The sequence below is a fragment of the Nicotiana tabacum genome, chromosome 19, assembly GCF_000715075.1.
Source record: "Nicotiana tabacum cultivar K326 chromosome 19, ASM71507v2, whole genome shotgun sequence".
NCBI classification, from domain to species: domain Eukaryota; kingdom Viridiplantae; phylum Streptophyta; class Magnoliopsida; order Solanales; family Solanaceae; genus Nicotiana; species Nicotiana tabacum.
The window spans coordinates 48,853,792-48,873,459 of record NC_134098.1 but is presented as its reverse complement, the minus strand read 5'-3'; the positions used below and the strand labels follow the sequence as shown (position 1 = coordinate 48,873,459).

The following is a 19,668-nucleotide window of genomic DNA, read 5'->3' as shown; positions in this document are numbered from 1 at the left end:
ATTTCTTCCCAAAAAAAAAAAAAAGAAACTCAAATTACTTTATCGGGGCCTCATACTGGTAAACGATCCAAATGGAAGTGCCGGAAGCCCATTTATTAAGAGAGTCTTCGAGAAAGTTCGACCCAATTGTCTTGCCGGAGCCTGAGGTCTCACCGCTGTTCATCTCAGTTTTGAACTCTGCGTCTCCATTTCAGCTCCGAGTACATACTACATAGAATAGAAGTTCCGTCAATCAAACAATAAGGATGGCGTTATGGATGGAGGCAGGTTCGGAACCAAAAACTGAGAAAGAATTGGCTGACCTCGATGCTATCTCCGCTCTCAAACAGTCTACCGCTGTTGAACTTAAGGTTTTTATTCGTATACTCTACTTTTACAACTCTACTTCGTTTGTATTCTCTTCCTACTTTTATATCCAACTAAACACTGGAAATGCTTACCTCAAAAGTTTTTCGCTGAATTTTTTTAATTTAAAACAGTGGTGTCCGCACAAACTTTCATTTTCCGTTATTTTATTTTCTTTTGACACTTAATTTTTCCAAGTTCAACCAACCATAGCATTCATATATGTGTTTTTTCTGGTTGCACATTTTAAATATGCCCTTTCTCTAGCACCCAAGGGTGTGGCCTAGTGATCAACGAAGCAGATTGAGAACCATGACATCTCAGGTTTGAATCCCAGTGGAGATAAAAATACTACTCCCGCCGTTTTAATTTATGAGTTAGTTTGATTTTGCATGAAGTTTAAGGGAAAAGACTTTTTAAACTTACCGTCCTAGAGCTTAAGGGGTAAAAGCTTAGTAGGACCGTGACATTTGTAGGGCTATAAAAGCTTCTCATTAAGGGAAAAATGGATAAAATAAAAAGTTTAAACTTAAATTATTTTCAAATATAGAAATGTGTCTTGTTTTTGAATGGACTAATAAGGAAAGTGTGTTATATAAATTGATTTCTTCCCATCTGTCCAAGCTTTGGTGTATAGAGTTACGTGGTACCTGTTGCTAGTGGAAGCTAGGAGGTACCATGCGCAATTAGTCGAGGTGTGTGTAAGCTGACCCGAACACCATGATTATCAAAAAAGAAAATGTTGTTTGTCTATGACTTTCATGTTTGATTCTCTTATCTGCAATATGAGTGAATATCCTAGTCTTTCTAAAATTCATATTGGGTTATTATGGTAGAAGCCTTTAAACGTATAAGGCAGTTATACTTCCATAAACTCTAGAATGAAGAGGGTGACAGTAATATTGTGTCGGGGGATTTAGAGCACTCCGAAAGTCGTCGAGATTTTGGGTATTGTAGGTGTATAAAGTTTGAGGAGGCTAAGGGGGCAATACGTAAGATGAGAGGGAGGAAAACGACTGGGCCAGGCGAGATTCTTGTGGAATTTTGAAAGAAAGAAGGCAAAAGTAGGTATGGAGTGGCTAATGGGGTTGTTTAATGTCATTTTAGGATGGCTAAAATGCCCGAAGAATGGAGGTGGAGTACGATGATTCCGTTGTACAATAACAAGGGTGATATTCAAAATTGTAATAACTATAGGGGTATTAAACTATTAAGCCACACTATGAAAGTGTGGGAGAGGGTGGTAGAGAGGATGAGGAGAGATATGTCTGATTTCGAGAACTAATTCGGATTCATGCCGGGGCGATCAACTACGGAATCCATCCATCTTTTAAGGAGATTGTTGGAGCAGTATATGGCTAGGAAAAAAGACTTACATATGGTGTTCATTGACCTAGAAAAGGCACATAATAAAGTTCCAAGGAGGTTTTATCGAGATGCTTGAAGTCTAGAGGTGTGCTTGTGACATACATTAAAGCGATTAAGGACCTGTATGATGGAGCCAAGTCCCGAGTGAGAATAGTGGGAGTAGACTCAGAACACTTTCCACTTTCCAGTCTAGATGGGATTGCACTAGGGATTAGCTCTTAGCCTGTTTTTATTTGCCTTGATTATGGATGAATTGACACGATATATTCAAGGGGAGGTACTATGGTGTTTGTTATTTGCAGATGCTATAGTATTGATTAACGAGACACGCGATGAAGTTAACGATAGGCTAGAGGTTGGGAGACAAACCCTAGAGTCTAAATGTTTCAAGTTAAGCATGACTAAAATAGATTACATGGAGTGCAAGTTCAGTGATGCATCACATGAGGCGGATGTTGAAGTGAAATTGATACTTGTGATGTTGAAGTGAAATTGATACTTAAGTCATCCCCAAAAGAGGACTTCAAGTATCTTGGGTCAATAATCCAAGGAAATGGGGAGATCGACGATGATGTCACACATCATATTAGAGCGGAGTGGATGAAATGGAGGCTTGCATCCAGTATCATATGTGATAAGAATGTGTCACCAAAACTTAAGGTTAGTTTTATAGAGTGGTGGTTAGACCAATTGTGTTGTATGTGGTATAGTAGCCAGTCAAGAACTCATACGTTTAGAAGATGAAAGTAGCGGAAATGAGGATACTTAGATGGATGTGTGGGTATAATAGGAAAGGTAAGATTAGGAACGAAGATATATGGGGCAAGGTGGGAGTGGCTTCCATGGGGGACAGCGGGAAGCGAGACTGAGATGGTTCGGGAACATGAAGAGGAGGAGCACAGATGCCTCAATGAGGAAGTGCGAAAGATTGGCGGTGATAGGTCTAAGGAGAGGTAGAGGTAGACCGAGGAAGAATTGGGGAGAGATAATTAGACAGGACATAACATGACACATCTTCAGTTCACCGAGGACATGACCCTAGCTAGGAGAGCATGGAGGTCAAATACCTATATTCCTCGTAATACAGTATTCCTATAACAATTTTTGCGAAGGATCAATAATATTCTAGAGGAAGCTAAATGGATCGGATTAGCTATACTATCAGTTAAAAAAAACTTATTAGAATAACTTGTTATAAGAAAATTAATATTCCCTCCGTTTCAATTTAGATGAGGTAGTTTGACTTGACACGAAGTTTAAAAAAAAAGACTTTTGAAACTTGTGTTAAGCTTAAGGGGTAAAAGCTTTGTGGGGCCATGACATTTGTGTGGTTATAAAAGTTCTTATTAAGGATAAAATGAAGAGTTTAAAGTTGAATTATTTCCTATTGTAGAAATGTGCCATCCTTTTTGGAACGAACTAATAAGGAAAGTGTGTCATCTAAATTGAAACAGAGGGAGTACTATTGTTGTTTCTTTTACTTTGGATATCGTTACTATTTGTTGTCATTAGTTTTCTTTTCTTCACTATTTTTATCTTAGCTTTTTCGGAAAAGAGCCAAATATATCCCTCTACTTTTGTTTATTGTTCAATCCTATACTCCGTTATACTTTCCGTTCATATATACCCCTGTCGTCCAACAAAGTTCTATATTTACCCTAATTTTAACGGACATAACACGTGGTGCCATTTAAGCACAAGACCCGACCCACATCTTAAAAAACCCATGCCCACTTAAAACCCACGACCAAAGTACCACATTAAAGAATTCTTTGACCCGAAAAAAGGAAAAAGAGAAGCGTTTGACACTTATGCTCTGAGATTTCTCTGATGACTATTGATAGTCGTTTCCTTCATCTTGTGGGGTTTTGGGGGCCGTGAAGGGGAGTAGAGGAGAGAATGGGGCTACACAGGGTCAGTTATTGACCGAAAATGATGGAGGATCTGTGGTTTTTCCAGTGATGGTGGTCATTTCCCGGGTAGGTAACTTCCGAAAAAGAGGTAGAGAAAACGATGGGCGCACAATGCGATGTCGTTTTTAAAATTTTCACACTCTCAATGGGCTAATCTTCCTCCACTGACTGTCCGATTTTAGAGCCCTGTAAACATCGAGATTTCATTGGATGAATAGGCGTTGCTACTACTCTTAATTCTCTTGAATGGGTGTTTGTCTATTTTATGTAAAGTTTTTGACTTTATTGTTGAATTGGATTATTTCCTTCTTTCAATTATCTGTTTGCTAGGCTTGTCTGATTTTGATTTAGTCTTTTAGTTCATGCTTTGTATTAATTTATTTGAAAAATTGGAAGATTAGTATATATTACGTGTTTGATCCTTCTTTACTCGCCAAATCTTTTTTGAAAAGGTCTTTACTCGCCAAATCTGATGCTTTATGTTTTGGAAATTACAGTTTCGATCTGATGCATTCTTTTTTTTAAGAAGATTGCAGCTCATTGTAATGGTTGTTGGAAAGGGAGGAGGAGGGGAAGAAGAAATGAGTTTTAATTTTAGGTAAAATGTTAAAAGGGGAACTGGGTCGGATGGGTCATATTTTAGGCCTGATTGATTTTTTTTGGGAGGGGATTTGTTCTTTCAATCGGTCGGCGCCACATGTCATGTCCGTTAAAGTAGGGGTTAATATAGAACTTTGTTGGACGGCAGGGGTATATATGAACAGGAAGTATAACAGGAGATAGGAATGAACAATAAATGAAAGTAGAGGGATATATTTGGCCGTTTTCCGTAGCTTTTTTTACTCTTGTATTTTTCAAACCTGTTTTGAAAATGCTTTTCTTGAGCCAGGGTCTATCGGAAACAACCTCTCTACCTCACACAAGGTTGGGTAAGGTCTGCGTACATCACCTCCGCCCCATACCCCACTTATAGGATCACACTGGTATGTTGTTGTTGTTGTTGTATGGTAGAATATTGTTAGCAATATCCTCATTGGACAGCTATATGCACTTCACCACATCTATCATTTTCATCCTTTTGGATATCTGCCGCTTGAATCAGCCTTTATGTTGTCTAACTTGCCTATCTTTATGCTTTCCTTGGTTTTTTTTGGGGGGGGGGGGCGGGGGGTGGGGCAGCGCCTGTTTTTGTCCAAAATATTATGAGAAAGTGAAACATTTCTTGTCCTACCAACTTTGCAGGAAAAAGGCAATGAATATGTCAAGACAGGCAAGAAGCATTATTCGGATGCTATTGATTGCTATACGAGGGCAATAAATCAGAATGCTTTAAGTGATACTGAACAGTCAATTCTCTATTCAAACAGAGCTCATGTCAATCTTCTCTTGGGAAATTATAGACGTGCACTCCAGGATGCAGAAGACGCAGCCAAATTAAATCCAAGTAATTTTAAGGTATGCTTTTCAATATGCATCATGTGTCGTATTATGGGCCATAGTTTCCTGCAAGTGCTGCATGTTCTTGGAGTATGTGACATGTCTTGTACTTTATGCATAGGCACTTTATAGAGCAGCAAAGGCATCATTTTCTCTGAATCTGTTGGCTGAAGCAAAAGAGTTCTGTGAGAGAGGTCTTCAGCTGTCGTCATCTAATGAAGAACTGAAGAAGCTTGCTAGGCAGATTGATATACAAAATTCAGAAAAGGAACGGCGTGATGCTGAAGTGTCTAAAGCAGTATCTTCTGCTAAGGTCTAAAACTATAGTTTTATCTGCATATAGTAACAATTCTTCATTCTGGTGGGTTCCCACCACTTAATATGAACTATACAGGCCCTTGTTTCTGCATTCGAAACTAGAGAATTGAAGATTGGGAAGGCCATGTATCAAGAACTCACTGGACGAAAAAAGCCAACATTAGACAGAAATAATATTCTTCATTGGCCCGTTCTTCTGCTGTATCCAGAGGTTATGTCCAGCGACTTCATAGAGGACTTCTGTGAGACTGACATGTTTTCAGCTCATCTTGATATGATATCCTTTGCTATACCTCCTATATATAGATATACAAATAATAAATACGAATTTTTAAGCCAAATGTCGTTCTCTCTGCTTAACACCAATTTGACTAATCATTCTTATGTAACTGAAGCAAGTTATTGTTTTTCCATTATTATGAAGGATTTTGGTCATCCTTAGCTTCCATACATGTTTTCAGAAGGTTGTCCGCCTCTGTCATGGGATAAAGAAAATGCTTACACTCGTGATGCTATTGAGTTGTATTATGAGGTATATAACTGTTTCATCATCTCTGGTGGCAACAATTCTTTTACGTTTCTATTTTTCATGTCACACAGAGAATCATTCCAATACATAATCGTAATACGAGCACCTATTGGGCACCATTGAACATGGTTTTGCTCTACATTGGTGTCTAACATACTGCTGTGTGCCCAAAATCTGGCACATTAAATTAGAAAGAATCTCATTATAATGAAGTTTTCTTAAAAAATCACCTACGATGATGTTAATTGAATTTTGTGGTTTGATTTGATGAAATTAATATGATTGGAAATTTGGAATAGAATTTTTTCAAGTTTGAGTTCCATTAGATAAAGATGCATAGGTACAAATGCTTTTTGGTTCCGTTTGATCTTATTGTCAAATTTAAAGTAAGAGGTCTAATTGGTGCATCCCCCTAGAACTTTTTTATCTATTCTACTTCATGAAAAGGCAAACCTTCTGAGAAATTCTTTTGTGAAATTGGGCATGTAGTCACCACAGTCAATGGGGTGAAGGAGCTTTAGATCTGTAGTGGCGCAATGTTGGAGGCTGGGGCATCTGCCCCTTTGGGTCTTGAAATATATCATCAGGGTAGTTGATAAGCTCTTAGGGGTCGTTTGGTTTAAAAACAAGTTATACTAGGATTGTAATATAAGGATTAATGATGCAGGGATTGTAATACAGAGATTACTTTTTATCGAGCCTCTGGTTCATTGTATTAAAAATTGTATATATAGTGTATAACTTAAACTTGTGATTGGTTTAAACTGTATAAGAGTTTGGAGAAGGGTTTTAGGAGACCCACAAGGGTAGTTTTGGCATTTTGAATATTTTATCCATGTATAACTGCATCATGGTATTGTTATACCACATTAGTCTTGGTATAAAACAATACACCAATTATACCATGATTAGTTAAACATGATTCAAAAGACAATCCAGACATTGGATAAAACAGTACCAAATCTTATACCATGATTATTTCATTCAATCCGTCAAAATAAACGAGCTCTTAATGCTTTCCTTTTTAGTGCCACCAGTTCAAGCGGATGTAATGTGCTTCTCTGTTCTGAACTTGTGATTGAGCAGGCTTGTGCTGGAGTCTGTTTATCCAAGCGAGATATTCTTCGCTATCTGCTGGAAGGAACAGCTGCTTCTCATGTGGAAGACTTTGGTAATGAGGAGAACGGTTCTGCACAGAGTTCAACCAAGGATAGCATTTCACAAGGTACACTCCCCCATCTCTATATTCGGACAGATGAAAATTTGAGGAAGCTCCACTTTCAAGACTATTGCAATCTTTAGTAGATTTTCTGCCTAGTGTCTGAAACAAGAGACCCCTTGTACTAATTCGAAACATAGTGCAGATTATAGTGTGTGCTGGTCTTAGGTGGTCCGCTGAAGGGGTTTCCATGGTTTGGTTTAGCCTTCTTTTTCCAAAATACTTGGACTTTATCACATTTTTGCTTGTTTATTGAGTATAATGAAAGTTAGACTCTCCAAACCATCACTGTTGTCTCGGCTTTCCTTTGATATGGGTTTGCACCTTTTTATTTTTAAAAAATGTGGAGTTGCACTTGATTGTCGACTTTATATGTCTATGGGTACAATTATCTCCTCTCCTATAAACAATGGCATACTTTTTAGCGGTAGGTATTACAGTCTTGGTTCAAATGTACAAGTAGAGTGTTTCTGCAGTAGTTGCTTTTACTTTCAACGACCTTAGTCTAGTGGTAGATAATACAGTCTTGGTTCAGATGGTGTACCTCTTTTGCTCAGTGGCGGAGCCAGATTTTTCACTAATGGGGGGTCAAAATATAAAGAAGTAGACCCATAAAGAAGCCAAGTGGTGTCAATATGTAGTATATATATATTAAAAAAAAATTTACGTAGCTACACAGTGTAATTTTCCGACGCCCCTTGAATACATGTGGCTCCGCCACTGCTTCTGTAAAAAATGTGGTGCATCTTGATCCATGTCACTAAGCTTTGTCTTTTCCCTTTTGCCTTTATGGACTAATTTCGTTCTTATTTTTCTTCACTCGATCTTTTCAGCGGATGCTCCTAGATGGGTCAATATTAATGAGAAAAGAACACTTTATGATGTTCTAAAGGAACCGAGTTTTGTTGTTACTGGAATCCCTGGTATGCGAGTTTATTTCCTAGGATGTATTTGCACTTTATGCCGTCCCATCGCGCTCATCTAATGTAAGATTATTTTCTTATCTTTTGTTGTAGTATTTTGGGTTGTCTCAAGGAACTCCAGCTTCCATAAAAACTTCAAATCGGGAAATTGGGCTCCTCCAGAACTTGCATGAATTTGTGGAGTATAGTTGCAAGTCCCTTGTGAGTTCCTATTGACATGTGCACAATACACCGTTAGTTAAGTCTTTGATAATGTAACTTTGGTATAGTTGATTTTGTCCATGTAGAGTAGAGAGAATTAGGATTCTTGCTCATATTCTGTAGACTGCAGCTGTGCAAATCATTAAGGTTTCAGCTGTTTGTAGGTGTAAAATTAGGGGTAGGAGGGGAATTGTGTTGGTGTTTACCTGTTAACAAAATGAAACATGTTTTATTCATTTATTAAAGGACATTATGGGAGAGAGAGTAGTTGTGATCATATAGAAGTCTAGACTGGTTAAAATTATGTCTAGTCACTAGTGTTGGCAACATAGACTTGGATATGCAATAACATCAAATGTTTCTTATCGTTGCTCTTTAGTCTTTACTACTTTAATTGATTTTTCAACAAACATCCAACTTAATGGCTTCATTCTGCCACGTGCAATAGAAATACGGTATATCTGCCAAAAACTAATACAATAGACAGAGTTTATAGTCTCTACTATTTAACAGTTCTATTTTGTCCTGATTAGGGACTGACGTGATAAAATTAATAATTTGCTAATCTACAAGATAGTAACTTATTTAAAAGAACCGTATGTTCTACTTGATATAATGATTTGTAAGATCAATAATCTTTTTATACGTCAAGTTATATTCTGATAGAGAATGAAGCAATCAGTTGATTTTTAAGTAGAAAAGGTTTTCAATGTTATGCGTTAAAGTAAAACTCCGTGGTAATTTACCTACCAATTTACTAGTAAAATTTGATTCTTTGTTTAAGTGATCTAAGATTCTGCCTCAAGAATCTCCAGGAATCTCGTTTCCAATTAACCTTTCTCCGATTTCCACTCTTGAAAATCTTTCACACTCCATATATACCACAGAAACTCTACCTCTTATAATTCACATACACATCATTAGTATTTAGTACTATGGCTGCTCCCATGTGCTCCTCCGTGGATCTCAGCCCCCTCTTAGGTGGCGCCACCAACGCTACCGCCGCGGCCGAGTACATTTGCCACCAGTTCAACAACGTTTCTGATAAATTCATTGACACAGGCTTTGCAGTTGACACTACTTTTTTACTATTTTCTTCCTATTTAGTCTTTGCAATGCAACTTGGTTTTGCAATGTTATGTTCTGACTCAGTTAGAGCCAAAAATACAATTAACATAAAATGTTAACCAACGTTATTGATGCCGCGGCAGGTGGTCTTTTTTATTACCTATTTGGTTTTGCCTTTGCATTTGGTAGCCCATCAAATGGTTTCATTGGTCATCACAATTTTGGCCTCAAGAATTTCCCTTCAGAGGGTTCAGATTTTGGCTATTTCTTATACCAGTGGTGTTTTGCAATTGCTGCCGCAGGAATAACAAGTGGTTCAATTGCAGAACGTACCCAATTTATCTCATATGTAATGTACTCTTCATTTTTAACAGGCTTTGTATATCCAATTACAGCCCATTGGTTTTGGTCTGGAGATGGTTGGGCCAGCCCAGGAAGAAATGATGGGAATCTTTTATTTGGGTCAGGGATAATTGATTTTGCTGGTTCAGGGGTTGTTCATATGGTAGGTGGAATTGCAGGTTTATGGGGTGCTTTAATTGAAGGTCCAAGAATTGGGAGATTTGATCATGAAGGAAAACCAGTAGCAATGAAAGGACATAATGGGACATTGGTTGTTCTTGGAACTTTTTTGTTATGGTTTTAATCCTGGTTCTTTCATGAATATTTTGAAGGCTTATGGAAATAATGGGTCATATTATGGACAATGGAGTGCTATTGGAAGAGCTGCTGTTACTACCACTCTCTGTGGATGCACAGCTGCTTTAACAACATTATTTGGAAAAAGGTTATGTTAAAGGACAATGATCTTGAATTTCCTGAAATTGTGTCTTTTGATTAGTTGATGATTTTGATCTATATATATATTTTTAAGTGCATAACATTTATGTTATTTTTTATAAGCTAAAGTTCACTGTGTACACAAGTGTTTTGCACACAATATTCTCCTGAGATACATGCAAGTTGATCCAGACACCACCATTAAAAATATTCTCTTTATACTTCATATACCTTTGTAAGAAAGACTAGTGTTTGTCTGGTCTAATATTCCTCTTCATCTAACAGGTTACTCATTGGCCACTGGAACTTAACGGACGTCTGCAACGGTTTGCTAGGTGGCTTCGCGACAATCACAGGAGGCTGCTCTGTGGTGGATCGATGGGCAGCCATAATTTGTGGATTTGTTGCAGCTTGGGTTCTCATTGGTTGCAACAAGCTCGCGGAGAAATTCCAATACGACGATCCACTAGAAGCAGCACAACTCCACGGTGGTTGTGGTATATGGGATATTATTTTCACAGCATTATTTACTGAAAAAAAGTACATAAACAAGATATATCCAGACAAAGATATGGATCGCTAAGGGGTGGAGGAGCAAAGATATTAGCAGCACATGTAGTGCAAATAGTTGTGATTGTGGGATGGGTGAGTGTGACAATGGGGACATTGTTCTGGATTCTACATAAGCTAAATCTTTTGCGGATGAAATTGCAGGAATGGATCTCACTAGTCATGGGGGTTATGCTTATTACAACGACGATAACAATGAGCAGACACTGGCTCCCAAGTTGGAGATGACTGGTAGAGCAATAGTTTAGTTTAGGTGATGATCATGCTGCACTAGTTTAGATGAAATGAAAACATGTTATTGTACATAGAATTGCAGTAGTATATGCATATGAGTAGTTTTGAACAAACTTTTGCATGTCTAACAGCGACAGTACATTTTGAGCCTTGGAGGGGACAATGTTACCCAAAAAATAGACGAGAACTAAGCAATCTTCGCACCTTACGATTGGCATTTGAGTTTATAATTAGAATCTCAATAAGCTAGTCATGAACAAATTAATGAAGTGGACTTGTTATAAAACTCCGTCCAAAATATTGAAAATTACTAGTAAATGAATAACAAGTAAACATCAGAACGTGGAAGGAATGAAAATTAAAATAGACGCTAGATGATGCACCGATCATGAGAGAGAAAGCCCTCTTTCCTCATTTTCTTTATCTTTCTACAAAGCACCTTTTGGCACTCTGCAGAACGTGGAAGGAATGAAAATTAAAATAGACGCTAGATGATGCACCGATCATGAGAGAGAAAGCCCTCTTTCCTCATTTTCTTTATCTTTCTACAAAGCACCTTTTGGCACTCTGCACAATACATTTTCTCGTTTTCATTTTTCCTTCTTATTTTAACAACCATGTCATTTTATGGGTCCATTGTACATTAAAATAGGGAGGATCCGTTGATAACTTGATAGTATGACAGTAAAGATATTCCTTCTACGCCAATTTATGTATCATAATCTGTTCCAAACAAAAAACCATAGTACTTTTTATTTAGAAATATGTTACTTTTATTGAGATGATTTATAATCGCTTGTTTTGGATCACAAATATCAATAATCAAACTTTTTTCTTAAACTTCGTGTCAGGGGATAAGATATTGTACTTTAGAATAGGGAGGATCCGTTGATGCAAAGATGCCAGAGTTTGTCCAAAATCAGCAATGGTGGTTCAGTCTTGGAAGTAGAGCATTAACTTGAAAGATGTACTATAGACCACCAGAACATAATAAAAAACATCCATTTTAAAAGAGTTACTCTGCCCTCTTGATACTCTTTTTTCCACTTTCTTTTTATTCCACACAGATACTTAGGGAAGGAGAGAGAAATACTGTCCGAGCAATAGCATGAAACCAGCAAGTCAGCAACATAAAGAACATAAAGACTTCATACGAACATATCCAGGACAACACGGAGGCAGCTTCCGTCATGCATCAGGTCAAAAGCTTTGTTTATGTCCGCAAGCGTCATATTATGAGTGATGTATTCATCCACCTTGATTTCCTGTAAGTATGGAAGCATTGATTGAATGAAAGGTGTAGGAATTGCAATAACTAAATGGAAAAGAAATGAAGAAACATATAGAAGAGGAAAGACAAAACTCACCTTCTTCAAATACTTGTCCACGAGCCAAGGAACTTGGGATCGGCTTTTGAAACCACCAAATGCGGTTCCCTTCCAAACACGGCCAGTCACCAGCTGAAATGGACGAGTGGATATCTCCTGACCAGATGCAGCAACACCCACAATCACCGAGGTTCCCCATCCCTGCAATTTCAATAAGATCGGACACATTCAGCATCAGTATCAGTATTCAGTATCTTGTACGGAGGTTGGGGCATGGATGATATTAAAAAGGGAAAATGAATACAGAACGTGAAAAGCGAACAGAAGCTCAAAAGATAAAGAGAAGGTTGGACGGGGTAACGGAGCGATTTCAAGCGGAGTGAGGCAGATGCAACGAAACAAACACCCCTCCCCCCCAACTACCATCCCAATATTATTGATAAGACACTAGCATAGTTTACCTTGTGACAGCACTCTAAAGCAGCCCTCATAACCGAGACGTTTCCAATGCACTCAAAACTGTAATCAACACCACCATCTGTAAGATCCACAATGACTTGCTGTATTGGTTTCTCATGCTCTTTGGGGTTGATGAATTCAGTCACACCAAATTTTTTGGCTGCATACGACAGTTTAATATATGATGAGAGACGACGTGACAAATTATACACCAAACAACTGGATAAAATTAATGACACAAGCATAATAACTGTTGTGCTGCTCAAGTTTGATTGGAGCGCTATTTCTTGAATCAGATTAAATTTAATCAGACGTCTTTTCAGCATGATTTCCAGTCTGGCATAAGCGTCAAATATATTTAGTGGGGAGGCATGATTTGGTACGGAATATTATCTCTTGCTTTCAAAATTTTAAAGGTTGAATTGAAATCAATCTTGATGGGGGTGATAGAATGATATTGAGCTTGCGCATTGAAGTGACGCACCTATAGGGGTTGAAAGCACAAGGCCTTAAGGCCTAAAGGTAATGGTTGGCATCCTTTCTTAGTTGGAGGAGTGGCTGATGCATTTTATTTTGTAGAAAGGTTGAGGGCAATCAAGACAAGGAATTATTGCAAGGCTTCTTTTGCTTTTCCATTACCATTATATTCCATCCCATAAGGGAGCTTTCTACACAGTTTACCACTATGGCATAGTGATATTTGCTCTGACAAACATATATATAAACATATATCTACAAATATGTCTACATATATACATCTAAAAATGAAATCATTTATCAGATTTTGATGAACATTAGTAACTTGTGTTTGAATTCTCAAGATAGCAATCTTAGGAGTAGCTCAGATTTTGACAAATCTTCTGTAAAAGATTCTTGGAGCCTATTCAAATCCTTACTAATCCTAAAAGTTCAACTAGTCCACAATCTTAGAGAGAGTGGATGAAGCTGTACCTCTATCGAACTTTTTGCTGTCAATATCAATCCCAATAATTCGCGAAGCACCAGCAGCTTTTGCACCCTCTGCCACCTAACAAGCAAATTGATAGATTACATAAATATATTAAAGGAACCTAATTATTGGCACACAATCAAATTGTTAGGAACTTACAGCAAGACCAACTGTGCCCAGGCCAAAGACAGCAACAATGGAACCTGGTTCAACTTTTGCAGTGTTCCAAACAGCTCCAAGACCTAAAGACAGCAAATACCCAATGTAAAATACAAGGAGGGGATGGTAAGAGTGCACATTAGCCATTAATTGAAAATAAATAAAACACAAGGTATTGGCAAAAGAAAGGGAACAAACGAACATAGTAAGAAAGGCAATCTATGATTTATGATTTCTTCCTCAGCTTTTAATCTAGGGAATAAACCAGCGTTGAAGTTTCAACTAAAAGGATAGATAAGATGGACGTTTGGGTTAAACCAACCAAAAGGCACTATCAACTCATATAAATCAAATTACTATGACGATCTGCTCCCTAACAATATATTTATATGCATTACCATCCTCGTTGTATCAAACATCTATACTAAGAGCCCCACTATGATAACTTGGTTGATTTTCCTTGTTAACTTTCCATTCTTCTTTTACTTCTCTTTCTTTAGCTTTTATTTTGATGTGTTTTATCTCAAAATCCTATCTTCCCTCGAATGCATTACATGGTCCCGGAAGTTGCTCTCAATTGACTGGTGTCAGGTGTTGCAATCATTATAACAAAAAATGAAAGAGATTGGGGAATCAATAAGAACAAGAAATAGAATAATGATGAAGTAAATACAGGACCAATCCAACAATTTATCGCACTAATAAACTATTGATAAATAAAGATCTTGAAGTACTTTTCAATTTTACTTTTCTTATTTTTTTTATTTTGTATAATATTAACCTGAAATGAGTTTAAATGGAGTAAGATGATCAGTGAGGATTCGTATAGCCGAGTGCAACTTATTTGGAACTAAGGCATAGTAGTTGTATATATTATTGATAAAGAACAGATTGGAAATGGAGTAAGAGCCAGCATTAAATCAGAGATACTACAGAAGAAGTTTTATGAATTAGATTGGAGGAAACCACAAGAAGAGTTACCAGTTGGAACACCACATCCAAGAAGGCAGACTTTCTCCAGAGGAGCTACTGGGTCAATCTTTGCAACACTAACATCATGGACAACAGTGTACTGACTGAAGGTTGAAGTTCCCATGAAATGATAGATTGGCTTTCCGTTGATAGAAAATCGACTCTTGCGGTCGTTCATCATAACTCCTACTCCAGTAGCTGCCCTTACTTTACCACAAAGGTTGGTCTTTCCTGATTTGCAGAACTTGCATTCTCTGCATTCTGCCTGGTAACAAGGTATAACATGGTCTCCTGGCTGAACCTCAGTAACTCCTTCACCGACACTTTCTACTATCCTGCAAATTTTAGAGGGCTAAGAGCAAGAAAGTGGGCATCCAGACAAAACTCTTGTGTAGCTTCAACGGAAGCTAATGTTCAATAAAAATGCTATGACATAAAGCGAGCACGTACCCTGCAGCCTCATGACCAAGAACACATGGGAAGAGACCTTCAGGATCCTTCAAGGAGAAAGAAACACGTGTCAGGTAGTGACTGACAATAACAAACAACAACCATTAATTCAATAAACTAATGATCTTAAACCATTGACTCCAACCTTATTGTTTCCCAAAGTACCAATTTCCACAGAAACATTACGAATTGGGGATGCAATTTTCTAAATAAGAAGGAAAGGGCTACAAATTCTTGGTATTCCAAGATATCCTTGAGCATAAATGTTTAGAGGAAGAGAGAAAATCTGAAAATGCATGTTTTAATAAAATTCCATAGGGAAAAATACTTTTGCACTAATTTTATTGTTTATCATAAGAATGTAATGATATGTTCATAATACTTATTAGCCACTCAAAAGCAAATTAACATTGTTGCAGGAATGCAGAACTCTTCAACTCCATTTGATGATTAATCCATCAACCAACTATGCCACGATCCCAAAGACCAAACCAGCTGTGGTTAACTTTATGAATAATTTGCATCCATTCTACTCTATTCGACAGGTATTCCCCGAGGATTCATCACATTTAGACCACATAACTACACCTTTATCAGGCTTGAGACTGACTATGCTCGTAGCAACTCACATAACCATAGTTCCATATGTTTGATTGAGCACTTAAGAGTAAAATCGGCAGTTCCTAAACAAGAGAAAATAATACATACGGATATAATATAAGATTACCTTGCCACTCCAGGTATAAGCATCAGTGTGGCAGAGAGCAGTATAGAGAACTTTAACACGGACTTCACCGGCTTGCGGCGGAGCCACCTGCACATCCTCGATCACCAGAGGCTTGTTGGGTTCCCAGGCCACCGCAGCTATACACCCATTTCACAATCCATAATCACAAATTAAAGCTCAATACTTAGGGTTCACACAAAGCATAAAAATTGCGAGTAACAAACATACATTTCTATAAGTGGTATACTAGTAGTGTGTATATACTGGTTTAAATATTAGATCCGCCTTTGATATTGCTTTAAAGTGAGAATTGAATACATAGAATATAGAAAAAGTACCTTTGCAGGTGATGACTTGACCTTGTGTAGCCATGATTTAGGAACTCCAATTCGGACCACAGAATCAATTTGTGAGAGAAAATACTACAGTATTTTTCTGAGGGATGAGTGGCACTTCAAATAGATCCGATTCTATATAGGAGCTTCTAACTTCAATTATTACTAAGCCATTCTTTCCCATGTCAAAGCCCAGCCCACTTCAATTCTCATCCCCCCTCCTTACTTGCAATTATTTTCTTTCTTTGCTCTCTTTTTCCCCTTTTCTAGACCATGTTTGGTCAAGCTTTCGGTTTATTTTGAAAAATATTTTTAGAAAAGTATTTTTTGTGAAAAATAGTTTGTGTTTGGCTAATCAATTTAAAAATCACTTTTGAGCAGCAATTAGTGTTTGACCAAGATTTTATAAACTACTTCTAAGTATTTTTTTAAAAAAAACTTTTGGGAATAAGCTATTTTTTCTGTTTTTCAAAAAATACCTATGCTTCTACTCAAAAATACTTTTTTTATTCCTAGAAGTTTGGCCAACACCTCAACTTTGAACAAAAGAACACTTTTCTTGAAAAAGAAAAAAGTGTTTTAGACATTTGAGAAGTTTGGCTAAATAGACTATAAATATATTCTCTTCTTCCTAATTTATGTGGCGTATTAAATGAAAAGAAAAAATGAACACTTATAACATATGTAATCCAAAATAAGTTTGTGTGATTATAAAAGTGAAACATTCTTTAATTTATTAGGATAAACTAAAAAGAAAAGTGTACCAGGAAGAAAAAGAATAGTATATATTAGGAGAATATATTACTTTATCAATTAACATTTCGGGACAAGGGAACTGTTTTTAATGAATCTCGTCCCTTTCAAATCTTGCACTATATAGTATTTTAATACAAAAGGAGTAGGGCATCAAAAGACTAGAAAACTACAACAACAACGACCCAGTGAAATTTCACTAGTGGGTCTGGGGAGGATAATGTGTACGCATACCTTATCCCTACACCGAAGGAGCAGAGAGGTTATTTCCGAAAAACACTTGCTCGAGAAACGAAAAGAGACAAAAGACTAGAAAATTACTTACTTCATTTCGCACCATGCCCATTCTTGCCAATGTTTCGATTAATTGGTTGTCCACTCTAGCAATTTGAGTAATTTTTATTGTTTTAAGCATATTAATTAATTTTATAGAAGTATGTTTACTTCAAAAGGGATGTAATTATAATTCATCTTCCAGTGAGCTATTTGTGGTCTTGTGGAGATAATTTCAGTGAATCCCTTTTGCCATTTTTGTTTCCTACTTACAATAATTGGCTAGTAGGAAGGTCGCGAGGAAGTTTATTTAATCATTTTTGTTCTAAATATCTACTTTATTCTACAATTGAAAAATAAGGAGCAAGTAGCATTTCATAAAATATCCAGTAATAATGTGAAATTATACCTTTATAGCTGAAGTTGATTGGCATTTTTTTATTTAAACAAGAGTCAGTTTTACCAATGTTAATAGTTAAAATGAAGAATATAAGTTTACATCAGTTAAGTCCTGACTCAATTAATGAAATAAATTTACACATATTCCATGTTCACACCAGCTCAATAAATATATAATATATACCTTTATATATATATTGTTGTCAATAAATTATATATTAATTAATGTATATTTTTACCTTAAATTTTCACTTAAACGTGATCAAATCAAATTATAAAGGGAGATTTCCTTTTTAAAAAGGATACATGTGCCTCTTATGGCGATCCAAAAGTACGACAACAAATGTAGACGATATTTTATGTGGTCAAACAGTTACATGATCTCACAACAATAAATTAAAGAAATGCATTACAACTCATGTTTAGATCATGTCTCCAACTTTGATTTAATAGGACAATGTAAACCACAATATCCCTCTTTTTTATTAGTTATCCCTTTTTAAAATGCTACAAAATGGTTTTCAAACGAGTCCTATAATTCTCAGTAGCATATCCTTTTTTTTGGCCTTATAGTATTTAATAATTAGTAATTTTGGCCGCGCTTTACGCGGTTAAATTAATGATATATTTTTTTTTATAAATACCTTAATATTGCACTTTGAGGTTCTTGGTTTCTGTCATCCGTTGCTGCCTTAAACATGAATAATGTATATCATGTGACATGTCATGGGGTTGAGTTACCATCGAGGATTCAAGTTCAGTGCTTTTGCTTCATAAAGATATTTTATTTATGACATCCAAAATCTTATGAGAATTTTACGGGAACAACTAAAGCAAACTGCTTGATCGGCCATACGCCCGTATAGCACGAGCACATGCCATCTAGTATATATATATATATATATATGATAGAGTTAATGGTAGTGTTCATTATATGTTCTTCTCTTCCTCACTCCCTAACCAATAGAAGTTATGCACCAATTTTGTGTATGACAAATAATTCTGGCAAAAACACCAACAATGGGAAGAAAAAGTCAACAAAATAAATTGTAAAAAGAATTTCGAATGAAAAGGAGAAAAATGGTCAATGAAGAAGAAGAGATGAAAGTAATGCAAAGAAGAAGATGTGCTTTGTATTTATAGTAACCAATAACTTACGTTGAGTAATCGAAAAGGAAAGTGTAACGTATTTATAATAGAATAGATAATAAGTGTATATTGAATAATTGTAATAGAATGGATAATAAGAGTATTAATAATTATATTGAGCGTATTTATTACGAATGGGAAGAATGGTTAACTGAAGGTTTAAGATAATGAGATGTAATAAATAGGATAGAGAATGATCAAATTCCAATTATTAAACAATTTAAATGAAAAGAATTAAAGGGAAAAGGAAAAAAAGAAGAAAAGAGATAAATAAGATCCTTGGCCAAATAGAGGTGCCAAGTTACCTTTTCCATTTCCTCATTTATATATATGTTGAGGCTGCATCTTTGTGATCGTTAGTTATCGTTATCGGGATTTTACATTGTACAACATTTATATAAGATTAATATTAAAAATAATATTACTTTTAGTTAATTTGAAAGAACAAATGTATTCACAATTATAACATATTTCACATATTCTAATAATAAACTTACCCACAAATTAAGGGATCCTTAATGTTCCCCTTTCCCTTCCTTGTTCATTAGATGGCAGCCTCCCCTTCTCTTTCCTTTCTCTCCCCCTCAACCACGGCCACCTTCCATCTCCATTCTCTCTTTTTCCATCATTCATCTTTTTCGCTCCATTTTCGAAAATCTGATTCATATGTGAACTGCCACCTAAATTCAAGATATATTGATCTATACTTCCTTTATATTTTGTACATCAAGTGCCACTTTAATTCAAAATGTATTTTTATGTATATATTTTTTGTATATTTGTATGTCAAGTACTGTCTTAATTTAGGAT

General features: G+C 36.4%; 2 protein-coding genes and 1 pseudogene across 4 annotated transcripts; 2 read left to right on the top strand and 1 right to left on the bottom strand.

Annotated features, from left to right (window-relative positions):
* Window positions 1–69: 69 nt before the first annotated feature.
* Window positions 70–9,833, top strand: LOC107791843 (uncharacterized). Of its 3 annotated transcripts, none has more exons than XM_016613982.2 (9): window positions 70–350; window positions 4,869–5,081; window positions 5,185–5,376; window positions 5,458–5,658; window positions 5,833–5,913; window positions 6,997–7,135; window positions 7,963–8,052; window positions 8,146–8,253; window positions 9,696–9,833. In XM_016613982.2, the coding sequence occupies exons 1-8, from the start codon at window positions 246–248 to the stop codon at window positions 8,223–8,225; spliced, it is 1,101 nt and encodes a 366-aa protein (XP_016469468.1). In that variant the 5' UTR covers window positions 70–245; the 3' UTR covers window positions 8,226–8,253; window positions 9,696–9,833. The 3 variants fall into 3 exon arrangements, with proteins under 3 accessions (XP_016469468.1, XP_016469469.1, XP_016469467.1); XM_016613983.2 differs by lacking the exon at window positions 9,696–9,833 and adding an exon at window positions 9,599–9,670; XM_016613981.2 differs by lacking the exon at window positions 9,696–9,833 and having other exon boundaries at window positions 8,146–8,618.
* On the top strand, window positions 9,041–11,018 carry LOC107791842 (ammonium transporter 1 member 4-like; annotated as a pseudogene).
* Window positions 11,019–11,813: 795 nt separating this feature from the next.
* Window positions 11,814–16,520, bottom strand: LOC107791841 (alcohol dehydrogenase class-3). The gene is made up of 9 exons (XM_016613980.2): window positions 16,288–16,520; window positions 15,950–16,086; window positions 15,223–15,269; window positions 14,782–15,107; window positions 13,801–13,883; window positions 13,644–13,719; window positions 12,695–12,852; window positions 12,273–12,434; window positions 11,814–12,170 (listed from the first exon to the last, which is right to left on the bottom strand). Exons 1-9 carry the CDS (start codon window positions 16,319–16,321, stop codon window positions 12,054–12,056), a joined length of 1,140 nt encoding a protein of 379 aa, XP_016469466.1. The 5' UTR covers window positions 16,322–16,520; the 3' UTR covers window positions 11,814–12,053.
* Window positions 16,521–19,668: the final 3,148 nt, after the last annotated feature.

Coding starts and splice junctions, on each gene's coding strand:
- LOC107791843 (XM_016613982.2), top strand. CDS start 246: ATGGCGTTATGGATGGAGGCAGGTTCGGAACCAAAAACTGAGAAAGAA. Junction 5,659..5,832: donor TTTCAGCTCATCTTGATATG/ATATCCTTTGCT, acceptor TAGCTTCCATAC/ATGTTTTCAGAAGGTTGTCC. Junction 5,914..6,996: donor CTATTGAGTTGTATTATGAG/GTATATAACTGT, acceptor GTGATTGAGCAG/GCTTGTGCTGGAGTCTGTTT.
- LOC107791841 (XM_016613980.2), bottom strand. CDS start 16,321: ATGGCTACACAAGGTCAAGTCATCACCTGCAAAG. Junction 12,435..12,694: donor CTTTAGAGTGCTGTCACAAG/GTAAACTATGCT, acceptor TTGAAATTGCAG/GGATGGGGAACCTCGGTGAT. Junction 12,171..12,272: donor TGGACAAGTATTTGAAGAAG/GTGAGTTTTGTC, acceptor CCATACTTACAG/GAAATCAAGGTGGATGAATA.